This window comes from Rhinoderma darwinii, chromosome 1 (genome assembly GCF_050947455.1).
Source record: "Rhinoderma darwinii isolate aRhiDar2 chromosome 1, aRhiDar2.hap1, whole genome shotgun sequence".
Taxonomy (NCBI): domain Eukaryota; kingdom Metazoa; phylum Chordata; class Amphibia; order Anura; family Rhinodermatidae; genus Rhinoderma; species Rhinoderma darwinii.
This window is the reverse complement of record NC_134687.1, coordinates 150,909,127-150,933,617: the sequence shown is the minus strand read 5'-3', so window position 1 is coordinate 150,933,617 and position 24,491 is coordinate 150,909,127. Positions and strand designations below refer to the sequence as shown.

The following is a 24,491-nucleotide window of genomic DNA, read 5'->3' as shown; positions in this document are numbered from 1 at the left end:
CCTTCCCCAAATAGGCACTACAGGCTCTCTTATGTCCCCAGTAGTCAGAGCAGGGCCCTCCTTGCTTCATCAGAGGTCAGAGCAGGGCCCTCCTTGCTTCATCAGTGGTCACAGTAGCCCCATAAGTACTCCCTCCCCCATTCTGTAGTCACTGCACAACACCCCTTCCATTAGTCAGAAGGTTGGGCTTTAGTATCGACTCATAATTGTTCTGTTTTACTTCTACGTATTTATATGGATTCTTTAGTTCTAATCTTTGAACTATTTTTTTATTATCTCTTGAATCTTTTTGTAGTGATCTGGAGCCGGAATGGTTGGAGAGAGTAGAGCAGAATGGGGAACTGTTTTATCTCGAGTTGAGTGAAGGAGAGGAAGAAGCAATTCTACCTCTAAATCCAGGTGCAAACCATGTCCGATTTTGTGAAAAAGTAGCCGAAGTTGTTTCAGAAAATGCCAAGAAGGATAAAACTGAGCCACGTTTTAAAAAACTTGCAAAAATATTGAGGAATAAACACATTAGCAAGAAGGGGTCTTCTAGACTAAATGGACCAACGGGGCCAACTTCCATCCTCAAGCAGCAACCCAGCCACAAGACTGGAATGCTTGTTCACCAACAGTATAAGGATATTTGCCTCTATGTGAATCCAAATAGGTTACTTGACCGTGTACCATATAAGAAACTCTGCCTACTTCAGAGTCTGATAGGGATCGTTCATCAGTCTTCAAAGAACAGCAAGAGATTGGAAAAGCAAGGTGGACCTGACACACCACATCGATGGACTAACCCTGAGAAGCTTGTTGTTCATGGTTTTATTCAAGATAGTGAATCTATCCGCTGTCTCCAAATCCTTATTGGTAAGTGGACATTCATTATAAAACACGTCATATCTTCACTTTTTTAGTTTTTTTGTTTTATGTATTCCGACTTACATATATGGAGTGACTAACTTTTACACTTGTCTAACACTTTCTCTGGCTGTGCGAAGGGAAGCAGGGGCTTTCAATCTCTGTATAGCTAATATTCACACGACCATGAAAGACCATTGTGTGACGGATTTTATTATTTTTCCTAACGGCCATCACGCGATTGGTTTTAGAACAATGACGTTCGATGGATGTATTCACGTGGTCGGTTTTTTTTTTTTTTAACGGCTTGTGAAGAAAATAGAACAAGTCACTGGATCAGTTTTTAACGGTCGTTTTTCAGAAATCAACCCTTGTGACGGCTGTAAAAAAACTAATTCTGGCCCTCACGAGCGACTCCCCAGGCACAGTGCTGCTTATGGGCTGAGTCCGGGAAAGCCCTTGACGTCACTATCCTTGTATGGACAGTGATGTCATGGTTTTCAACTATAGAGTCCCCGGCTAGAGTATCGCAAGTTCTCTGGCCGGGAACTCCTGTTTTGGGAAAGCCCTTGATGTCACTGTCCATATATGGGTAGTGACGTTATGGGCTTTGAGATGCCGGAACCCCCTGCCAGGGCGCTGTCAACACTCTGGCCAACGATTCCGCTCCTCGAGTTAGGCCAAAAAGCAGTAATTACAGTGGGGGGGGGGGGGTGTTGCGCGATCTATATGGGCACTGTGGCACTATCTCCGGCTTACGCTGGCGCTATCTGCATCGGTACTGTATGTGGCATGACCTATATGGGCACTGTCACTATCTGTGTGGGCACTAGGGCAAATTATATGGCACCTTATATGTAGACTGGCACTGTGGCACTATCTAAATGGGCACTGTGGTGTTTTCAGGGGGTTAGGACAAAAAAAAAACTTGACGATTGAAATTCATTAGTTTTGTTGTTTCTTTTATGGCCATGATGGCAAACTGATGACAAACGGCTACTAAAAATTGTCAGCAGGTCAGGAAATAGATGGAAATTTGGAGACAGTTGATCCGTTTTTAACGGATGTATTCTATCACTGTCGTGTAAATATAGCCTAAGGAAAACTGAGGTTTGACGCCTATAAAGATATCTTGATAAAGCATCAAATTTTTCTTTTAACTCCTTCCCACTCAGCTCAGTAATATTACATCGAGCTGAGCGCATCGTTCGCGCTCCGCTCCGTAAATACTGACCTGAGTAAACACAGCGCCATTTATTCCCGGCGCGTGTTTGAGCTGTGATATCTGCTGTTTCCGACAGCAGGCTATCACAGCTCAATACTCCAGGACCAATTGCGGTGGTCCCGCCCCGGCAATCGCTGCCATTGGTTAGTCAGTGACTACTAATTGCAGCGATCGCATAAATAATTTCCTGTCCCAGACCTCACATCCTCCCGCACCCGCCCTGAACTTCTCTGTTGGCGTCAGAGAGTAGTTCAGAGCTGTTGGGTCAGGAGAATTGTGCTGAAAAAACTTTGAAAAAGTAACTTTTTGTGTTTCCCACCTGCTAAATCCACTTCCCATTCCTGTCCTCCTCCTCCTTGTGTTCCTTGGGTCACCCCCGTTTTTGGTCAGTGATCTTCTATCACTGACCACTTCTTAGTCTTCAGGGCCACATTTCTTGGTCCCTGTGGATTATTTTTTTTTTCTCTTTTTTTTCTTTATAAAATACAAAAAACAAATTTTTTTTTAAATTAAAATTAAAAAAAAGTTAGTTTAGAAAGTTATCATGTAGCTAATTTAGTAGTAGGGTTAGTGTCCGGAAACCGTCAAAAGCGTAGTTCTGTTTAGGGTCAGTGAATTTAGTGTCAGGAATCCGTCACCGTAGTTGGTTTTAGCGTTAGGGATCCATCACTGTAGTTGGGTTAAGTGTCAGGGAAGCTCGGAATAATCTAGTTAGGTTTAATGTCAGGGAATTGTCGTCGTAGTAGTTAGGCTTCGCGTTAGGGAAGCTAAATATTTTTTTATTGTCCCCATGTTGTAAGAACCATAAGCTGTATGATGGTGCCATTTTTGGATACTTGTGACTTTTTGATCACTTTTTATTCCAATTTATGTAAGGCAATGTAACCAACAAACAGAAATTCTGGCATTGATTTGAATGTGTTTTTTTTTTTGTTTTTTTTTACGCCGTTCACCTCGTGGAATAAATAACATATTTTCATAGTTCAGGCCGTTACGGACGCGGCGATGGCAAATATGTATTTTTTATTTATTTTTTTCAATAATAAAGGACTTGATAAAGGAAAGGGCGATTGTGTTTTATTTTATTACTTCAAACGTTTTATTTTGTACAACTTTTTTTTTTTTTTTTATTTATTTATTTATTTTTTCACTTTTTTTTTTACACTTTTCTTTAGTACCACTAGGGGACTTGAAGGTCCAATTGTCAGATGTTTTTTTTTCTAATACATTGCACTACCTATGTAGTGCAATGTGTTAGATCTGTCAGTCATTCACTGACAGCAAGCCGATTAGGCTTCACCTCTGGGCAGGGCCTAATCGGCTTCCATAATGGCAGAGCAGTAGGCCATTGTTAGGCCTCCTGTTGCCATAGCAGCAGTCGGCAGCCCTGCCAGATCTGCTACCAACCACTAAGATGCAGCGATCGCTTTCGATTGCTGCATCTAAGGGGTTAATGACAGGAATCTGAGCTAGCTCCGGTTCCTGCCGTTACAGGTGGATGTTAGCTGTAACATATAGCTGACCTCCAATGCTGATGACGCCGGCTCATCTCCGGTCGGGGCCTGAAAGTCTTCCGTACTAGGCATACCGGGAGGCCAGTGTTAGGCCTCCAGTTGCCTTTGCAGCCACCAGCACCCCGGCAATTTCATTGCTGGGGTGCCGATGAGCTGCAAACCCCTTAAATGCAGAGATCGCTTTTGACCGCTGCATTTAAGGGGTTAATGGTGGGGATTGGAAAAAACTTCAGTCCCCGCCATTACCCCAGGGTGTCAGCTATAAGGTACAGCTGACATCTGGGGATGGTGGCACAGACTCCGCTTCTGAGCCGGGGTCCACCATTTGTCGTATGGATACGGCAAAATGCGGGAAGCACTAGCTTTCCATGATGTATCCATACGACAAATGTTGGGAAGGGGTTAAAGTTGGCCTGGTAATCAGTTGGTCATCCGATATCAGACTCCAAAAAACCCAGGCGATCAGCTGTTATTGCTGTGGGAATATGTGCCTGATCTTATGGTAGTATTACTTAGATTAGATCGGGAACTACCAGTGTGTGGCACTGGTGGTGACTGTTCCTTGGAGGCCATGGAGCATGCTCTGACAACCCTACAAAGCTGGAGGTCTTTAAAAGGTCAACATAGGCCCAGGTTCTGATGTTTGCACACAGCATGGGGACCTTGTCTTAGGTACTGATGTCCTTGTATGGGCCCAACAGTAGCAACGTTGGAATGGCCTTTAAGGCCTGCACGGTCACTCTACATCTTTACTCCTGCATTGCCTAATGGTTCCCCAGTATATATCTGTCTTACAGATTTTTGCTCCTGCATTGTTCTTATTTTAACAGGGGATGTTCTGGTTGCGGTTAATGATGTAGAAGTCAACACTGAAAATATTGAGAGGGTGCTGTCTTGTATACCGGGGCCCATGCAGGTAAAATTTCAGCCTTTTTATTTATAGGCTCGTTTTGCAGGCTAAATAAACTTTGACAGTTGTTTTAATAGGTCATGTTCACACATAGCACTAAGGGAAAAAAAACACACCACAAATTACGTTTATGTAACATTTGACCGCTGAGTGTTTTTTACACTGCACATAAAAAAACTGCGGAAAAACTACATCTAAAAGCCAAGTGTGAGTTTAGCTATACACGTTTAATTTAATTCTTCTGTATCTTATGTACAGCAGTCGGGCCTTGATCCTTTTGTAGGTTAGGTAAAGAGGTTGACCATAATAGATACATACTTTTTTTTAAAAATATGGTAATAAATCTTTATCTAGGCTCAATGTCTTTTTTGCTTTACAATCTGAGACAGAAGTCTGATGGATTTCTTTTAATAGTTCCATTGATAGTTTGAAAATATAAGTCTACTTTTTAACCTGCGCTTGTAGACTTCATTTTTTGGAAAGCCCAGAATTTGTAGCTGAAACATAAAGGGTTAAATGGGGTTATTTAGGTTGTTTTACGTTTTCATTTGTTTCATCTTGGTTTGTGGAAATAACATTAGCACAAGTTGACCTACAGTATAATGTCTACATAAAATAAACACTTTTTTTTTTTACCCTGACAGTTGAAGCTGACGTTTGAAACAACTGTGTTTGATGCTCAAATTCCATCTCAAAATATAAATTGTGTGTCGCAGCCACCCGTGAACAATATGACAAAGCTGATCTGGGGTGAAGAACATATCAACCACCAGCACATCTTTCAAGACATGCCTCACATAGTAATGTACCTGACACTCAGGCTTGACTCTGACACTTCCAAAGAAGAGGTTAGTGGCTTTCTATTCGTTTTTAACTTTATACAGGCCAGCTATAGATGTCATCTTCGACTGGACAGTGTCCGTCACAGGCAGGTTTCACTCAACTTGAGCAATGCCATTTTCCCACTTTGAGTCCATATGTAATAGCCATGAATGGTGACAGTTGTGCAGATTGTCACATGTCTCTTTCAAGCCATGCTGAAGGTTTGGTCAATACGCAACTTGGCGTGCAGTTCATTGCATTGCTATGGATACAAATGTTGGTTGACTTCAAAAGTAGTGCGATGTCCTACAACTAAAGTTTTCGTCTAGCTCAGACCTTACTTGTACATTTCCATACAGACCCAAGTAGAGGGTAGAAAAGTGTTCTTTCTTTCCTTGGATCTGTTACACTACCATCTCGCCCGTGACGGCACCCCTAGAGAGACCTCCTTTCATTTCTCCATGCTCCAGTTCTGATGTTGTAGGTGCTTTCGGCAATGGACAGCGGTCCGCATGGGCACTGTGATTGATCTGCGAGTACGCAGTCCCATACACAGAAAGCTGCAATGCACTGTGTGTTTTGACACATTTTCTATCGTATCCAGCATTATTTTTATTTTTTTAAACAATTTGTGCTACAGTAGCTCTTCTGGGGGATGGGATTAGACTGGCTAGCCTTTTCTTCCCATGTGCATCAATGTAGCTGGTTCACCATTTGTTGTTCCTTCACCCACTTTTGCTGGGAACACCCCGCTAGTTTGGCGATGCTATGACCGAGTCGTCTAACCATCATAAATTGGTTGTAGCGAAGTTGAGCGCCCTACTCATATAGTGAGCGCACTCTCAAATGTTTTATCTCCAGCTCCTTGCATTTGTGTGTGTGTTTTTCAGTACTAAATTTGTTAATAAATCCCATCTGCCTACTGGTTGCCATTTTCTGCATACAGACTTTTTTCTGGACGATTAAAGTTTATGTAGGTGCATGACAGATTGAAGTTTGTCCTACATTAATTTATTAAATAGGTTTCGTATTGAGCTAATATCTTTTCAATCAGTTCCTGTGCCGCACAATCCTCTTATGGTAGGGTATTGGCCAGCCGTCTGCTCAGCACATGTGTGCACTAAATGCAGAGTACAGATAATGAGGCACGTTGACAAAAAGGGCTATTTTGCTAGCTGTAGGCAAAAATGGCGCCATTTTTAATTTTTTTAAAATCATATTTGTGGTCACAAAGTGCAGCAGTACAATACAAAGCTTGACAATGAATGTTGCAGCAACTTTGACAGATATGTGTGAGACGTTCATACAGATGTATCTGAATACAAAGTTTACTTCTTTGTTGCAAAATACCAAAAGAAATGTAAAAAAAACAAAATAGTAATTGTCCTTTAGAAAAACCCTTCTTCAATGTTTGCCTGCTGTTGGCTGGCTTCGGTGTTCAGAGCTTTGTCTGTGGTGTTGGCGTGAAGAAGAATTGCAACAAATTAAGTAAGGATCCATTTAGATGTTTTAGATATCATGAGGATTCCACTCCGAAACCTCCCTGTAAATTTCAATGGGAAATCCGCGTCTATGTGGAAAAGACTGCGAAATTCATTGAATGGGGCGAATCCATGTGCAGATCTGCCGCACATCAAACTGCAAAGCCGTGGCAGAAGTCTGTGATGAGCCCAGGGATCCTGCAGTAAATAACCGAACACTTCAAGCTAAAAACTGTTGACTACAAAGATAACTTGAAAAGAATAGAGGTCCGACACCATATAAATGACGTCCTCTGTGAGCTAAATACATCCGCAACAAAAATCTCTCTTGTCTTGATAGTTTCTTCAATGTGTTGGTGTCCAAACTGTTGAGCTCACAGGCTGGATTCAGTAGTTGCAAACTCTCAACTGTGAGAAGTACAATGAAATATCTGATAATCCGGCAGAGGGAGAAAAGCAGTATAATGTGGGATTTTACAAAACCAGAAGACGAAACCGAGAGAATCCATTAGAAATTCTCCTGATTAAAAAGGAACGGCAGATTTCATGTTAACGTTGCATTTTGGCCCCCTTCCTGCAGGTTTTGGGCCGTTACTAGTGAGTTTTCTATAGTTTTCAATCTGGAGTGGGATTGAAATTTTTACTTGTCTGGTTGTTCTATGCAAAGTGTGCCGCAGCAGATTGTTCCTCTATTTCTAAGAAGAGTACACCCTAGCAAAGGAAATTTGAACGGATTACCCTGCAAGTCACAAACGGTTTCGATTATGAGAAAAATGTCATAGTACAATGTGTCCATTACAACCAATAATACCCTAATACAGTATTCCATACAGTGTTTATTAATACTCCCTATTCTACTCAATTCCACCGTAAAGAATGATCGATTAATACACCTGCAATATCCAACGAATACACATACGCTACGCACATAGATATACCTGCTGTGGGCAGTGTGCAGCAGGTGGGAGATGCAGCTTCCCAAGAGGGGGCTGTCTGGGTGCATTATCCAGTGGCGCAGAGGAGCGGGAGTTGCATTAGATGTCCGCCTCGAATAGGCTAGATAGGGGGCTGATGTCTAATTCAGGAGACTGGCAACTGTCTTGAGTATTCCTGCACCTGGGGCAACTTGAAGCAGGGGAGCATGCTGGATGTGCCCAATACTCCTGTCCGTAACCTCACACCCTTTTAGTTCACCAGTGAGATTTGGCCAGCAATTGGTTCTGCAATGCGGTTGTGGTTTTAACAGATTACGAGAATAAGCTGTATCCCAGCCCCGCTTTCTATACCCCAGAAAATCTGCCAATGCTGTACCTGTCAGGTCCCATTGATGTCAGATTAAAGAAGACCTGTCAGCCCCTTTTAAATAGCAGTTCCTTTCTACAGTAGTTGTCTGACTGTCTGCTGGTTGTAAGGATCTCCCTAGCTAGCTGTTTAGGAAGCTTACTGCATGTGTGCAAGTCACAAACCAGCCAAATTAGGATACAGTTCCTCTCTTATTTGTCCACCATAACCTCTTCCCGCCGCAGCCATTTTTTCCTCCCCACGTTCCAAAAGCCATAACTTTTTTTTTTTTTTTTTTTCTGTCAATATAGTCCTATGAGGGCTTTATTTTTGCGGGACAAGTTTAAGTTTTTCATGGCACCATTTATTGTACCATATCATGTACTAGGAAACTGGAAAAAATTATTTGTGGGGTAGAAAATAAAAAAAACATCTATTCCTCCTTTGTTTTTTTGCGCTTTTGTTTTTACAGCATTCACCATGCAATTAAAATGACCTGTTAACTTTATTCTGCTGGTCAATATGATTTACGGTGATAGCAAATTTATATAGTTTTCTTTTTATATATTTTACTACTTTTACAAGGAAAATACTAACTGTAAAAAATACAATCTTCTTTTCTTGCCAAATACGGCGAGCCTTAACTTTTTCGATTTTTCCGTTACTTGAGGGCATATTTTTTGCGGGACAAGCTGTAGTTTTTAATGGTACCATTTTGGTGTACATGCGAGGTTTTGATTAACTTTTTATTCCATTTTATTGTAGGAGATAAGGTGACAAAAAACGGCGACTCTGGTGTTTTACTTTTTTAATTTTTTTTTTTACAGTTTATTCTGCTGGTTAAATAATGATATATTTTAATAGTTTTAGACTTTTACAGATGTGGTGATACCAATTGTTGTGTTTTTTTTACAATGCTTTAGGGGGAGAAGTTTTTATTTTTTATTTTTTTTGTACATAAAAAAACTTTAACTGATTTTTCCTTTTTCATTAGTCTTTGAACCAGCGATCGTTGGATCGCTTGTACTATATACTGCAATAATAATGTATTGCAGTATATCGTCTTTCTGATAGGCTTCTATTAAACCGTGCCAGAAGCGCGTCGGGGGGTGGGTGTGATGGGCTTTTAGAATGGGTTGCCCCCTCGTCCTAACGATTTAATGGGTTAAACGAGCGGGATCGCCACTCGAGAGCGATCCCTCTCCTTACAGTGAAGTTTCGGCTGCAGAATACAGCCGACACCCGCTTTGTATGGAGCGGGCTCAGGCTGTGAGCATGCTCCATACTTCCCCTACCTGGCTATGACATAATTGTGTCATATGTCGGGAAGGGGTTAATGGAACGTGATCTCACCAAGGTATGGACAGCTTGAGAAAGGTTTTTCGCAACCTAATTGGGGTTGATACATGTTTGTAAATAAGGCCTAGTTCTTAGATACTATTACATCCTATTCGCTTGATGTTGCCTAGAGACCCAATTCTGGCATTTTCATTGGGATAATGTATCTTTTGTGCTTCTATAAGAACTGATGTAACGTACTCGTTCATTGGGCTGACATTCAGAGGCTTAATTAGATTACAAGAATCGGCTTTGACAATCTCCTCAATAGAGGGAATCTTCTCTCCTGTCTCAACTGCAATTTTCTTTAGAACTTTTGCTTTTATATGATGAATTTCCATCTCTTTTGCTGTTTAAATACCATTTACATTAAATACAATATTCAAAGTGATTTTTTGACCTGTTGAAAGTAGCTGGGGCAACTTTGTGGAAAGAAGAAAAGATCCCTAATCTCCCTGTAGGCATAGTGTGGTGTTTTGAAGAATGTTGATCCATGTTAAACCTTCAAACGTTCTGTTTAAAACCTTCTGTCAAGTTGTTAAAAATGTATTGTTCGCGAAAAAGCTGGGTGACCATAAATATGGGTGGCATTGCAGACTCCACCCAGCTTTGCTGGAAGTCTGAATAGTAAATCTGCCCAGATATGCAGAGATGTGATCACCAGGAATTCATCCCCACATATATATACTAGTCCTTCTCAATGAATTAGAATATCCTCAAAAAGTTAATTTATTTCTGTAATTCAATTCAAACAGTGAAACTCATATTATTTAGATTTATTACACACAGAGTGATCTATTTCTATATGATGAGGATTATGGCGAACAGTTAATGAAAACGCCAAATTTTGTGTTTTCGAAAATTTGAATATTAAACCAGTCAGATTTAAAAAATGTATGCTCCATACTTCCCCTACCTGGCTATGACATAATTGTGAAAATGATTTTTAATACTGAAATGTAGGCATACTGAAAAGTATGTACAGTATATGCACTCAATACGGGGCTCCTTTTGCATGAATTACTGCATCAATGCGGCGTGGCATGGAGGCGATCAGCCTGTGGCACTGCTGAGGTGTTATGGAAGCCCAGGTTGCTTTGATAGCAGCCTTCAGCTCGTCTGCATTGCTGGGAAGCATGAAGTGCTTTCAAATGTCCTGGTAGACGGCTGTGTTGACTCTGGACTTGATATAACACAGTGGACCAACACCAGCAGATGGCGCGGCTCCCCAAACCCTCACTGACTGTGGAAACTTCACACTGGACCGCAAGCAACTTGGATTGATGTCTCTCCACTCTTCCTCCAGACTCTGGGACCGAGATTTCCAAATGAAATGCAAAATTTATTTTCATCTGAAAACAGGACTTTGGACCACTGAGCAAAGCAACAGTGTTGGTCCACTGTGTTAGATCAAGTCCAGAGTCCGCGCAGCGTCTAGCAGGAAATTTTCGAGCACTTCATGCTTCCCTCTGCTGACAAGCTTTATGGAGATGCTGATTTAATTTTCCAGCAGTACTTGGCACCTGCCCACACTGCCAAGAGTACCATTACCTGGTGTAATAATCACAGTATCACTGCGCTTGATTGGCCAGCAAACTCGCCTGACCTAAACCCCATAGAGAATCTATGGGGTATTGTCAAGAGGAAGATGAGACACCAGACACAACAATACAGACGAGCTGAAGGCCACTATCAAAGCAACCTGGGCTTCCATAACACCTCAGCAGTGCCACAGGCTGATCACCTCCATGCCACACCACATTAATAACACCTCAGCAGTGCCACAGGCTGATCGTCTCCATGCCACACCGCATTGATGCAGTAATTCATGCAAAAGGAGCCCCGAGCAAGTATTGAGTGCATATACTGGACAGACTTTTCAGTAGGCCAACATTTCGGTATTAAAAATCATTTTTGCATTTTTGAATCATTTGGCTTGTTTTAATATTCTAATTTTTTGAGACCCTAAATTTTGGGTTTTCAATAAGCGTTCGCCATAATCATCAACATTAAAAGAAAAATAAATGCTGGAAATAGATCACTCTGTGTGTAATAAATCTATATTATATGAGTTTAACTTTTTGAATTGAATTACTGAAATAAATAAACCTTTTGATGATGTTCTAATTCATTGAGAAGAACTAGTATGTATATTTTTTTCTGTTTTATAAATCGGGTTCAGTAGGAAAAGTGTTTATTACAAGAGTTTGATTTTGAACTGTTCCTTAAACGCCTAATCTGTCTAAATATACAGTGCTTTGCGAAAGTATTCACCCCTGTGGTGTGTCCCCGTCCCATCTCCCCCCGCTGTTTTAAACCCTGCAATTAAAATGACTTTTTGGGATTTCGTACCATTTGATTTACAGAACATTCCTACCACTATGAAGGTGCGAAATATACGGTAATTTACAGTGACAAACAAAATTTAAGAAAAACACAGAACTTTAATGTTCATAAGTATTCAACACCTGAAAGTGAATACTTTCTGGAGCCCCCTTTTTCTGCAGTTACAGATTCTAATCTCCTGGGGTATGTCTCTATTAGCTTAGCACATCTAGACACTGGGATTTATGTCCTTTCTTCCAGGGCAAACTGCTCCAACTCCTTAAAGTTAGATGGGTTGTGTTGGTGTACAGAAGTCTTCATGTCATGTCACAGATTCTCAATTGAAATGAGGTCTAGGCTATGACTCAGCCGTTCGAATATATTTAAATGTTTCCCCTTAAACCACTTCACTGTAGCTTTAGCTGTATGTTTAGGGTCATTGTCATGCTGGTAGGTGAACCTACGTCCCAATCTCAAATCTCTGGCAGGCTGTAACAGGTTTTCCTCAAGAATTGCCCTCAATTTACTGCCGTCCATCTTTTCCTTCCATCATGACCAGTTTTTTAGTCCCCGCCGATGAAAAAGTCTCCACGGCATGATACTGCCGCCACCATGCTGCTTTGTGGGAATGGTGTTCTTGAGATGATGGAAAGTGTTGAGTTTGCGCCACACACAGCGTTTCCCATGATGGCCAAAAAGTTACTTTTTAGTTTCATCTGACCAGAGAACCTTCTTCCATGTGTTGTTTGAGTCTGCCACATGCTGTTTGGTGAACTCAAAACGTGTTTTCTTAAGTTTTTCTCTAAACAATGGTTTGTTTGTTTTTGACCACTCTTCCACAAATCTGCGCTCTGTGGCGTGTACGGCTTATAGTGGTCCTATGGACAGATTCTTCCATCTCTGCTGTGGATCTTTGGAGTCAGTGATCTTCAGTGTCTTTGTTGAATCTCAGATTATTCCCTTCTTGCCCGGTCTGTGCGTTTTGGTGGTCGCTCTTCTCTTGTCAGGTATGTAATTGTGCCATATTCTTTCTGTTTTGTTATAATGGATTTGATGGTGCTCCATGGGATGTTGGAAGTTTGTGATAATTTTTTTTTTTTTTTTTTTTTTTTTTTTTTATATAACACAACCCTGATTTATACTTCTCCACAAGTTTTGTCTTTGACATTTTTGGAGAGCTCCTTGGTCTTCATGTTGCTTAGTGATGTTGTAGACCAGGGGTCTCAAACACTCGGGCCGCATGCGACCCCTGAGGCTGTCCTCTGCGGCCCGCGGGACACAGAGCCGCTAGTATCGGCTCTGCTCCGGGACTCTATGGAATTCCCTGACTGTTTAGGGCTTCCCCAGAGCTGGACAGTGATGTCAGGAGTACAGCTGGAGTCCCAGTAGGAGCGCGGGACTCCAGCTCTGGGGTTGCCCCTGACATCTCTGTCCATATATGAACAGTGATGTCAGGAGCAGAGCTGGAATCCTAGGTAGAGTGCTAGAAGCGGCTCTCCCCCGGGACTCCAGCTCTGGGCAAGCCCCTGACATCACTGTCCATATATGGACACTGATGTCAGTTGCTTCCCCAGAGTTCCGGAGCAGAGCCTATACTAGTGCTCTGCTCTGGGACACCGGCTCTGGGGTTGACCCTAACATCACATTCCGGTCCAGGAGGAATCCCTGACGTCACTGTGTATGTTGAGTGACATCAGGGGCTCCTCCAGCAGAGGAATCCCTGGCCAAAGCATCGTCAACGCTCTGGCTGGGGATTCCACTCCTAGTGGGAGCCCCAATGGAGCTGTCTAATGGGGGTGTGTGTGGCACTATCTACAAAGGGTGTGTGTGGCACTATCTACAAAGGGTGTGTGTGGCATTATCTACAGAGATCACTGTGGCAGCATCTACAGAGGGCACAGAGGCAGTATCTACAAAGGGCACTGTGGCAGTATCTACAGAGGGCACTGTGGCAGCATCTACAGAGGGCACTGGCAGTATCTACAAAGGGCACTGTGGCAGTTTCTACAGAGGGAGGGCACTGTGGCAGTTTCTACAGAGGGAGGGCACTGTGGCAGTTTCTACAGAGGGAGGGCACTGTGGCAGTTTCTACAGAGGGAGGGCACTGTGGCAGTTTCTACAGAGGGAGGGCACTGTGGCAGTTTCTACAGAGGGAGGGCACTGTGGCAGTTTCTACAGAGGGAGGGCACTGTGGCAGTTTCTACAGAGGGAGGGCACTGTGGCAGTTTCTACAGAGGGAGGGCACTGTGGCAGTTTCTACAGAGGGAGGGCACTGTGGCAGTTTCTACAGAGGGAGGGCACTGTGGCAGTTTCTACAGAGGGAGGGCACTGTGGCAGTTTCTACAGAGGGAGGGCACTGTGGCAGTTTCTACAGAGGGAGGGCACTGTGGCACTATCTAAAAAGGCGCTGCCCAATCTTGACATTTGTGTGTCTGCCAAACGCTACCAACTGAGCCGGCGGACTGCATTTAGCAACACTTAAGCTGGAAAACTGGATTGTTGAAATAAGCATGTGGAGAAATCTCGCAAATTTCCGTTAAGTTTAAATTTAGCGCTATTATTATAGTAATGTTGTATTATAGTAATAGAGCATCATTATAGTAGTTCAAATAACGAATTGATTAACAATAATTTTGTATTGTATCAAATTTGAAAGTAATGCGGCCCGTCCACTTCCCATTTTTTCTATATGTGGCCCACTTACCCGGCCGAGTTTGAAACCCCTGTTGTAGACTCGGGCCTATCAGAACAGGTGTATTTATACTGACCTCATGTGACAGATCATTTTGATTGCACACAGAATCTTATTAAACTAATTATGGGAATTGACTTAATTGGTTTGACCAGACCTTATTTAGGGGGTGAAAAAGGGCTAGTGTAATGGTGGAATTCACTTGCTTGTGTCCGCCACCATTACTACTTCCTTTATAAACAGGGTCACTAGGGTTATGCCTAGTTCCCCTAACTTTTCTTTATACTAACGTTAATCTATTTTCTTTGCTGCTACGTAAGTGTATGCGACTCAGTAAATACAACTGTGTAGTAAATAAAGGGTAGTATTTATTACTAACAATAATCACACTTACATATAACATACACCAAACAAAGAACACAGTAACTGATCACGGTATAGTATCAGTATACCCCAGTACATATAACACGTTAATATATACTGAGTATACTCACACTATACGTAGTACAGTATAAACACTGTATCGCAATCCTAATTATACCGCCACCCACTTATCTAAACATACATATGTTACGTTACAATGCAATGCACATGCTCACTGTTTCTGTCCCACTCCCACCTAGCAATAACTATCCCTGTACAGTAAGGTTTAACTTAGGAACTCAGGAGGAAAAAGGGATAACAAGGGGAATGGGTTGCTGTATACCAGGGGATAGCAGTTACTGCAGGGCTAGCAAGTTACTGCAGGGGTTACTTAGGGATAACTATGGTTCCTGCATGGGTTACTCAGGGCCGCAAGCGGTAGTAGGGGAACTCAGGACTGCAAGGGTTACTTAGGGAACTCAGGGTTAACAGGGTATGGGGATGTGCAGGTGAGGGGCTGGAGAGAAAGGGTAACTTGAAGTGTATAGGGGAGAAGATACTTAGCGGTTCATGTGGTCCAAGTTGGTGTGTCTTCAGGGAGGCAGGAAAAAGAAGAGCAGAGCCATGAGGCAAGAGCAAACCAGGAGGGAAGGGGCTTCCGTTGGGAGCCGGAAAAGAGAGAGAGGTGTGGGACCGTTTGTCCTTTTAAACCCTCCCGTGCACATCTGTGTGACATCACATGCTCATGCACGTGTAAGGGGGGAGGGCATGGGCTTATGGCTATCTCATGGAATACCATTACCTGGTGAGGGGGGGAGGGCAGCTCGTGTGAATGCATTGGATGTGTCTAATGTCTTCTCTCCCAGAGGGCAGAGAGACACACCCAACTAATATCTGACAGAAAACACTTCACTTTACAGGGGATTTCATAGCAAAGGGGGTGAATACATATGTACTCGGCACTTTTCAATTTGGACTGTTAGGTCCATTGCATTAAATAAACTTTTAAAATCCATTTTAATTCCAGGTTGTAATGCAATAAAACCGGAAAAAACACCAAGGGGTTAAATTCTTTTGCACCGCATTGTAGTGATATTGCTATTACTTGGCAGATTTGACATTCAGGAGTCCAGAAAGGCCGGGGAACCATATCGTCTAGTGAAAGTTGTTCAGAACTGCTAATGACTTCGGGCCTGTTCACATCTGCGTTGTGCTTCCGTTCATTGGTTCCGTAGACCTTTCAGTCAGAGGAACCGATGAACTCAAAGCCAAATGGAAACCAAACCTTCCGTTTGCATTACCATTGATTTCAAAGGTAATAGTTCCGTTGCAGTTGGTTTCCGTTCCGTAAAGTTTATTTTGCGGAAACCATAGCGTCTGCAGCACTTTTGCTTCTGTAAAAAAAACGGAAACCAATGAACAGAGGCAAACAGAATCCAACTGAAACAAAAGAATTACCATTGAATTCAGTGAGAATTCAAACCGAAGCAATGCTTTCTGTTTGGATTTTCAGTCATCTCTTCCTCTGACGTAAGAGACCTAAATGGGAGACCACGGTAGTGTGAACTTCGCCTTAGGTGTAAAACAAGTACAATACTCCATGATCCACACGCTATTTCATAAGTTACGTTTTTTAGATACCCCTCCCTGTACAGGAGCCTCCGTGACCTAAAGAATAACTTTTTAAGACTTTAATTTTTCTTGCACTTTGGTAAACCACAAGAAGGTATGTACTACCACACATACTATAAACGCTGACAGCGATGAAACTTACTGCTACCAAAGCTTATATTGTGGGGAATGGCAGTTTAGCTTCTTGAAGAACATGTGCCACTCATTGGATTGTTATTCTAGTTTCTAAGGGAAGTCCGGGTATATGCTGAGCATACATACAGGGATTATCCAGTGGTAAAGCCAGTGCCTTTGAAGTGTATACATCTGGTTTGAATCTTTACTATTTTGGTCAAAGCCACGTCAATCCCCAAGCAGTGATTTGAAGAAATAAAATTATATGTGGTCTGCAAATCAAAAGTTTATTTTTCAAAAATATGACCTGAACAATGTCTGAAATAAAAATGTTCGCTAATTGTATGTGTAAACGTAAGAAGGTAAAGGCATGTAAACTGTGAGTAGCAAACTAAAATACAAACATACTGGGGGGGGGGGAATTTATTAAGACTGGAGTTTCATACGCCAGTCTTAATATGAAGAGCAATGGAGTTAAATGCCCCTATTTTTTTTTAAAGAGGCGCATGACTTAATAAATAAGGTGCATCTCTAGCGTTCTGTGCGCCAGAAAGGAAAATCAATGCCAGCCACGAGCTGACCTAGTTTTCCGATATAATTTCTTCCGGTGTCTGGCGTAAATTAAAGTGACTTGTCAGGCCATGGATGGCTTTACCCACGTTTTTAAAAAGTATCGGAGGTGGCGTAAAAATGTAAAAGTCGCAACACTTTTGCGCAAATACAACGTTTTTGTGCAAATTGTGACTTTTCTGCGTAGAGTGCTTAAAGGGAATGTGTCAGGAAATATTATAAATTAGATTCTAATTTATAACTTTTCCATGTGCTGGCCACTAGAGGGAGCAGTTCCCAAAATTGCAGCATGGTCACTGTGGTAAAGCAACCTCATTGCTTTATGCTGCAAATTTGGGTTGGACACATTCTCCTCTAGTGTCCTCACACAATCCTCCCTCCCTTCTTCTGGCTAGTGCCAGGAGAAGGAAGGGTTTCAATGTCTACAAACCTCCTACAATGTGTGCCGCCATTTTCTGAGCAACTGCACAGTGTAGGAGGATTAGATACACTGCTCAGCAGACAGTATCACATGAACATAATACACACATCACATACACGAACATAAATTACCTGCTCCTGTCGCCGCCTCCGCTGGTCTACGCTCCTATTCCTTGCGCCTTCGCTGAACATACGGCCGGAAGTCGTCATCCTACTGTCCGGCAGCGGCTTCCGGCCCACATGAAAATGGTGCTGGATTTCGCTCTACGAATGAGCTTTGTTTTGGTCTGTGTGGGAGCGGAGCATTATGCGCCGTTCCCACACAGACGGCGTACGCTTCAGAGAATTGAACGGCTACCGTTCGCATTCTCTATGGGGTTATATGTGCCGTATTCCATCTCTGTATGTGTCGTTAATCGACACATACAGAGATGAAAAAAAAATGGCAGCCCCCATAGAGAAGTAAAAAGTAAAAAATGAGAACACAATGAAATAAAAATTTTGTTAATATATTAAAAGCAATATAATAAAAATAAAAAAAAATCATGACACCTTCCCTTTAATGGTCTCTATCTTCACGGAGGAGAAATACTCTCAACAACAGGATATTACAGTTCAAGTACATTTCTGGTCTATGTGATCAAAAATGTATTTAGGTGTTTTATTGTTGTGATATTTTTATGTAAATACCTTTTATGTCAATACCTTTTACTATGCTTTGTAAGGCTAAGAGCACAGTATAGTGCACTGTATATTTGCCATACAGTTATGGTTGACATTTTTTAACCCATTATTTAAAAATGGACTGAAAACATATGTGAGCTGTATTGAAATATATGCTACAGCCTGTTTCTGAGAAGTCTCATTGACTTGCATGGGAAGATAAAGGAAAAACTAGGTTTCAAATCCATTTTTTTTCCTGTACAACAGACATCGGTAGGCCTGACATATAGTACAAGTAAAAAATTGCAAAAATGAAGACCTTTGGCATGCATTTTGCACATAGAATGCTTTTCTCACGTTTTGGATGCGTGCTCGGTTCGTTCGTCGTCCTCATACGTATATTGTAATGTATTGTGTGTGTGATTGAAAATGTGTTAACTGAGCGTCATTTAACAGCAGGAAATTCTCTACCAGTATCCTGTGTCTGAAACCTCGCAGAAGCTGAAAAACTTACGAGGATTATTTCTAACATTAAGTGATATGCTGCAAAACGTGACCGGAGCCTCTATTGTTAGGTAAGGGTAACCATAGCTCCCGGCATTACCTTTATCTGTCATATCCGGGAATTATTCTCTTCTTTCAAATGAATAACCATTTCTATTGGTCCGTTTCTTAGATTTATTTCAGGAAAAGATGGCTATTCATCAGTATGGCCACCATTGGTATAGCCATTGGGATTTATTTTCTTGAGTCTTAACAGCAAATCTGTCTAGTAACGTTACAAAACCAACAATATATTACTGTACATTTAGGGACTGACAACCCTTGTAGGCGTCATATAACTTACAAATAGCAGTACTGAATTTTTAACATAATATCCACCTTTTGTAAAGGCTTTATTGGCGAGTAAATCTTCCATGGTGGCTGCTAAGAGGTAACGCTGAGCTCTGCTGACACGCTCGGCTTGTCACTGTTAATAATTGCACTGTGTAAACTCCTCTCCATAGGGATCAATAGCGTTTCACCAGTGTGAGGCTAGATCAAAAGCTTATGTTTACTTGTGACTGGTTTCATCAGAGGGAAAATGTTCTTAATATTTGGCTACATGGGAGAATAATCCTCTGAAACTTGCCCACCTGCTTTGGTGAAGAGGGCTATTGTACTCAGTCCTCTGCATGGTGCAGTGCCTCGACATTACTTCTATTTTTTTGTCCTGAAGAATATCGAAAATAAATAAAAGTATATATGTACACATATCTATATGAGGGTTGTATGGGCCGCTGGCCATGCACAATCGCCCACTGAGCAGTATATAGCACAACCCGTAGATGTAGGCAGGAATCCTGCACTTCCGAACATCAAATTCTAACCAATTATTCTCTTCCATCACTTCCAAACTGTTATTTTTACTTACATTGTTCTCCTTTTTTTATTTTTAAAGCACATCTCTTATTTTGAACAAGAAATTGGTCCACGTTACATACTGGAAAGAGTCTGAACATTTATTCCTGATTTCTCTACCTGCGGAGAGGTGAAGTTTAAATTACTGGTATTCATTGCTTTATGTTAGAAATTATTACCCATAACAATCCATTTTGAGAAACATTATAAAGTTTTTCCCCTGGAAACGACAACTTTTTAGGGGGAACATATACGCTATAGGGCTCAGATTTTGTGGTTGACTCTTGGGTTATGTCACATTTTTGCAGAAAATCGTTGGAAAAGCTCCAAGGTTTTGCAAAACTAGATTTTACCTGCATTGTGTGGACACAGCCTAACTGACACGGTTATTTCCAGACTTAGGCCTCATTCACACGAGCGTATCAGATTCACGCGCGTGAAAAACTTGCGTGAATCTGGTCTGTGTGTTTTGTGTTATGCATCAGTGAGCTTTGCGAGTGGCATGCGTCATTCACGCACTCGCAAAGCACATCTTTTGTTATTTTTATTTTTTATTTTCAATCGAATTTAAGCTCAAATCACGCACCTCACACAGATGTGCATCCATGTTCAGTGCGTGGTTTTCACTCACCCATAGACTTCAATGGGAGCTTAGGTGTGTGAAAACGCACCAATATAGGACATGCAGTGAGTTTCACGCAGCGGACTCTCGCTGCGCGAAAAAACCCACGAATGTGCGAACAGCCCTATTGAAATCAGGTCAGTGTGCTGCGCGTTGTTTCAATGCACAGCACGTGGATGTGACTCACGCTCGTGTGAATGAGGCCTAACAGGTGTGATTAGATTTATATAAATCCCTATACAAAGCTGGTAAGAATACTGCCATGAATATACACTGGGATTCTAATTTCATATTATGGCACTGACCTCTACGCGGTGCTTCAGTATTACACTTTAATGGGATCATGTTGGTTTGTGGTGAGATAGGAATTGCCTAATTAGCTATCATAAAATAAAAAAACGAAGTCCTGGTAGACCATTTTCTGTGACCTACTTCTAATCCAGAATACTACAATACCTTAGGAAAGTATTCACCCGCTTCCCTCTTGGCGGTTTTCCTACTTTGATGCATTACAGGCTGGAATTAAAATGGATTTTTGGGGGTTTTGTACCATTTGATTTACACAACATACCTACTATGAAGGGGCAAAATATTTTTTACTGTGACAATTACGACCAAGAAAGAATTGCCCTGTATTTACTTGCATCCATTTCCCTTCCGGTGAAAAGCATCTCCACAGCATGATGCTGTCACCACCGTGCTTCACTGTGGGAATGGTGTTCTTGGGGTAACGGGAAGTGTTGAGTTTGCGCCACACACAGCGTTTACCATGATGGTCAAAAAGTTAAATTTTAGTCTAATCGATACAGAGAACCTTCTTCCATGTGTTTGGGGAGTCCGCCACATGCTGTTTGGTGAACTCAAAATGTGTTTTCTTATGTTTTTCTTTAAACAATCCCTCTTTCTGGCCACTCTTTCATAAAGCCCCATTCTTGGAGTGTACGGTTTATAGTGGTCCTGTGAGCAGAAACTTCCATCTCCGCTGTAGATCTTTGGAGCTCCTTCAGTGTTCTCATTGGTGTCTTTGCGTCTCTGATTAATGCCCTTCTTGCCAGGTCTGTGAGTTTTGGTGGGCGGCCTTCTCTTGTAAGGTTCATAGTTGTGCCAAATTCTTTCCATTTTGTTATAATAGATTCAATGGAGGTCCGTGGGATGTAAAATGTAGGATATTTTTTTTATAACCCAACCCTGACCTACACTCCTCCACCCTTTTCTCTGACCTGTTTGCAGAGCTCCTTGATCTTCATGTTGCAGACTCCGGGTCCTTTCAGAACAGGTGTATTTATAGGGACATCATGTGACACTTTGGTTGCACACAGTGGGACCTTAATGACTCCTGAACGTAATTGGTTTTACCAGGCCTTATTTAGAGGGTGTCCTAGTAAAGTGGATGAATACATATGTACTGCCAACTTTAAAGTTTATAGTATTTTTATTTTTTTTATAACCAAGATATTTATTTTTTTCATACCAATGTAACAATTTGGACTATTCTGTCAGGTTTATTACATCAAATCAACTTTAGAATCCATTTTAGTTCCAGGTTGTAATACAACAAACTAGGAAAACCACCACGAAAGGGTGTGGGGTTAATAATTTAGCAAGGCATTGTATATAGCCGGGCTTCTATCAGGTCTCATTGATACCGCATTTTAGGGAAGATCAATACTGCTCTAAAAGTGTTTTGAGAATGAATTTTTACTTCTAAAGTACTCCTTGTTTTGTCAGAATTTCGCTTCTACATTTGAAGAACATGACGTCTGATGTAGTTAGAACACTTAAGTTCATGTACAAGTCCTTGGATAGGTAGGTGTAACCAAGTTCTTTATGGGTATGTGATGTGAAAAGCAGGAGCCTTTTGTCATGCTAAATATGTTGGGATTGTGTGTAATTACCAAGGCAGTTCTTTGGGGTCCCTCCTACGGTGTTTTTGTGCATGCCACGTGGTGTACGTCCAAATGAATTTTTCATAGTGAAGTGTTCTCCTTCCAGTATTACGTGCCTGTCATTGATTTGGGTTCCCCTTTGTGTTGCAGAGCCTTCTGTCAAGCGGAAAATGTGCCTCGCCTTGACCATTTCTTTAGCCTGTTTTTCCAGCGAACAGTTAGGCTGTCTATTTTAAGTGCAAACACAAGCCAGAGACCAATGTTCTATGATGCCTGTAGCTCCCACTTTACTGATAACCTTCCAGGGGTACGATGGCTGTCCTTGCCTGAAGATATCAAGGTAACTTTTTTTTTCTCCCTTTTATTTTTTGTTCAGCGTGAAAACAATATTTTGCAGAAAGCTGGACTGTACAAGCACATGGGAGCATTCACGATTTTGATGAATTACTAAAAAACATAGATTTAGAATAATTTATGAAAATTTGAATGGGGGAAAGTCATCCTAGCCTAGAAAAGTATTATATAATTGATATTGGAATAAAGGATCTTGTAAACAAAGCAAGCTGGTCAATAATGGAGTGCTGTCAAATCAGGGGGTTATGTGCTGGACTGCTCATCCACATTGTCTACTATCACCTGCTGGATATTCACTAGGCATGCGTCAGTCAGCCATTATTGAGGATTGGTACATACTGCAGTGTGTGATTGGTTAGTTCTGAAAATACATCATATTTGCAGTTGCATTTTAAGATTTGATTCAACTTCGCTTTAAATTGTCAATAGCCTTTCAATGAACTTTGCATATATCAATAGTTCAAGCGAATATAAGAAACATTTTAGACATAACTGTATTATATCTTATAAGCGAAAAATGCCTTTCTCCACTTATCAGGCACTTCTCCTGCTCTTCCTTGCCTCATGCATTGATCCTTCACACTCAATTCACTGGTAAAATCTGTCTTGAGAGACAAGATGGATTATCTGCTTACTGAGGGTTCAGGTTACATGCCGCCCATAGAGGTCTATAGAGCAGAAAGGGTTATGGACCTGCTGGAGGGAGACATAGGCAGAGATAGATACAGAGACACTGCTTCAGGTTCTAGTAAGTGTTCTATCTTACCCCAGTGCTGGATTCACAGCTACTCTGCTCAGTACTGCTGTATAATGTCCTCCATGAATCTGCTTCTGAGCGTATTCAACAGAAATATAGCATACAGAGGGGGAAACTGGTGAAAGATGCCATATATGAGTCATATATTGGCCAGAAATAGTGTTATTGCTCATGTACACACATGACCGCTTATTCAAAAAAGTCACCACAAACGGTACACTTTAAAGGAATTGTACAAGATAAGAAAAACACAGCTACCTTATTCCAGAAACGCCACCACTCTTATCCATAGGCTATGTTTGGTATTGCAACTCCGTGTTAACCCCTTAAAGACCAGGCCAATATGAGTTTTTCATTTTCGTTTTTTCCTTCCTGCCTTCCTAAAGTCATAACTTTTCTATTTCTTTGTCAAAGTAGCCGTATGAGGGCTTGTTTTTTGCAGGACAAGTTGTATCTTTTCATGGCACCATTTATTTTACCGCATAATGTACTGGGTATATGGGAAAAATTATTTGTGGGGTAAAATGGGCAAAAAACAGCGATTACACCATTTTATGGGGGGTTTTGTTTTTACGGCGTCCATCAGGCGGTACTAACTACATATTCACCTTATTCTACAGGTTGATACGATTATGGCATTACCAAATTTATATATGTTTGTTTTTATGTTTTACCACATTTAAAAAAAACAAAAAACTATTTGCTAACAAAAAAATAAATGTTTGGTGTCGCCATATTCTGAGAGCCATAACTTTTGTATTTTTCCATCAATTTAAAGGTGGGAGGGCTTAAATTTTGCGGGGTGAGCTGTAGTTTTCACAGATACCATTTTTGGGTACATGCGACTTTTTGATCGCTTTTAACTCCTTTTTTTTTTTTTTTTTTTTTTAGAGAGAGCTAAAGTGACCAAAAAACATTTGCATATTTTATATTTTTTTTTTTACGTCGTTCACCGAGCGGGTTAAATAACGCTATATGGTGATCGTTCTGACTTTTACGGACGCGGCGATACCAGTTATGTTAACTTTTTTTTTTTTTTTTTCAACATTGCTTTAGGGAAAAAATGCAAAAAGGGGGGTTTTTTGAACTTTGACATTGTATTTATTTTTTTATAAAAAACTTTATCTGTTTTTTTTTCTCTGACACGCAGGATCCACCTGTTATCGATCACATCTAACTTAACCCGTCAGCCCCGCTGACCTGACAGATACAGGCTTCAGCGCTAGATACAGCTATACAGGATAGAAAGCAGCTGTAGCTCAAAAAGTAAAAATA

General features: G+C 41.3%; 1 protein-coding gene across 2 annotated transcripts in view; it reads left to right on the top strand.

Moving 5' to 3' along the window:
- Positions 1–24,491, top strand: part of INTU (inturned planar cell polarity protein) — a 72,827-nt gene that overhangs the window by 29,834 nt on the left and 18,502 nt on the right. The window contains exons 2-8 of one of the 2 annotated variants that reach the window (XM_075860473.1): positions 296–855; positions 4,416–4,501; positions 5,212–5,343; positions 18,653–18,771; positions 19,638–19,727; positions 21,948–22,025; positions 22,256–22,445. In XM_075860473.1, the coding sequence (XP_075716588.1) occupies positions 296–855; positions 4,416–4,501; positions 5,212–5,343; positions 18,653–18,771; positions 19,638–19,727; positions 21,948–22,025; positions 22,256–22,445 (1,255 nt within the window). Of the gene's footprint in view, positions 1–295; positions 856–4,415; positions 4,502–5,139; positions 5,344–18,652; positions 18,772–19,637; positions 19,728–21,947; positions 22,026–22,255; positions 22,446–24,491 lie in introns of both variants that reach the window. The other variant, XM_075860472.1, reaches the window with a different exon arrangement.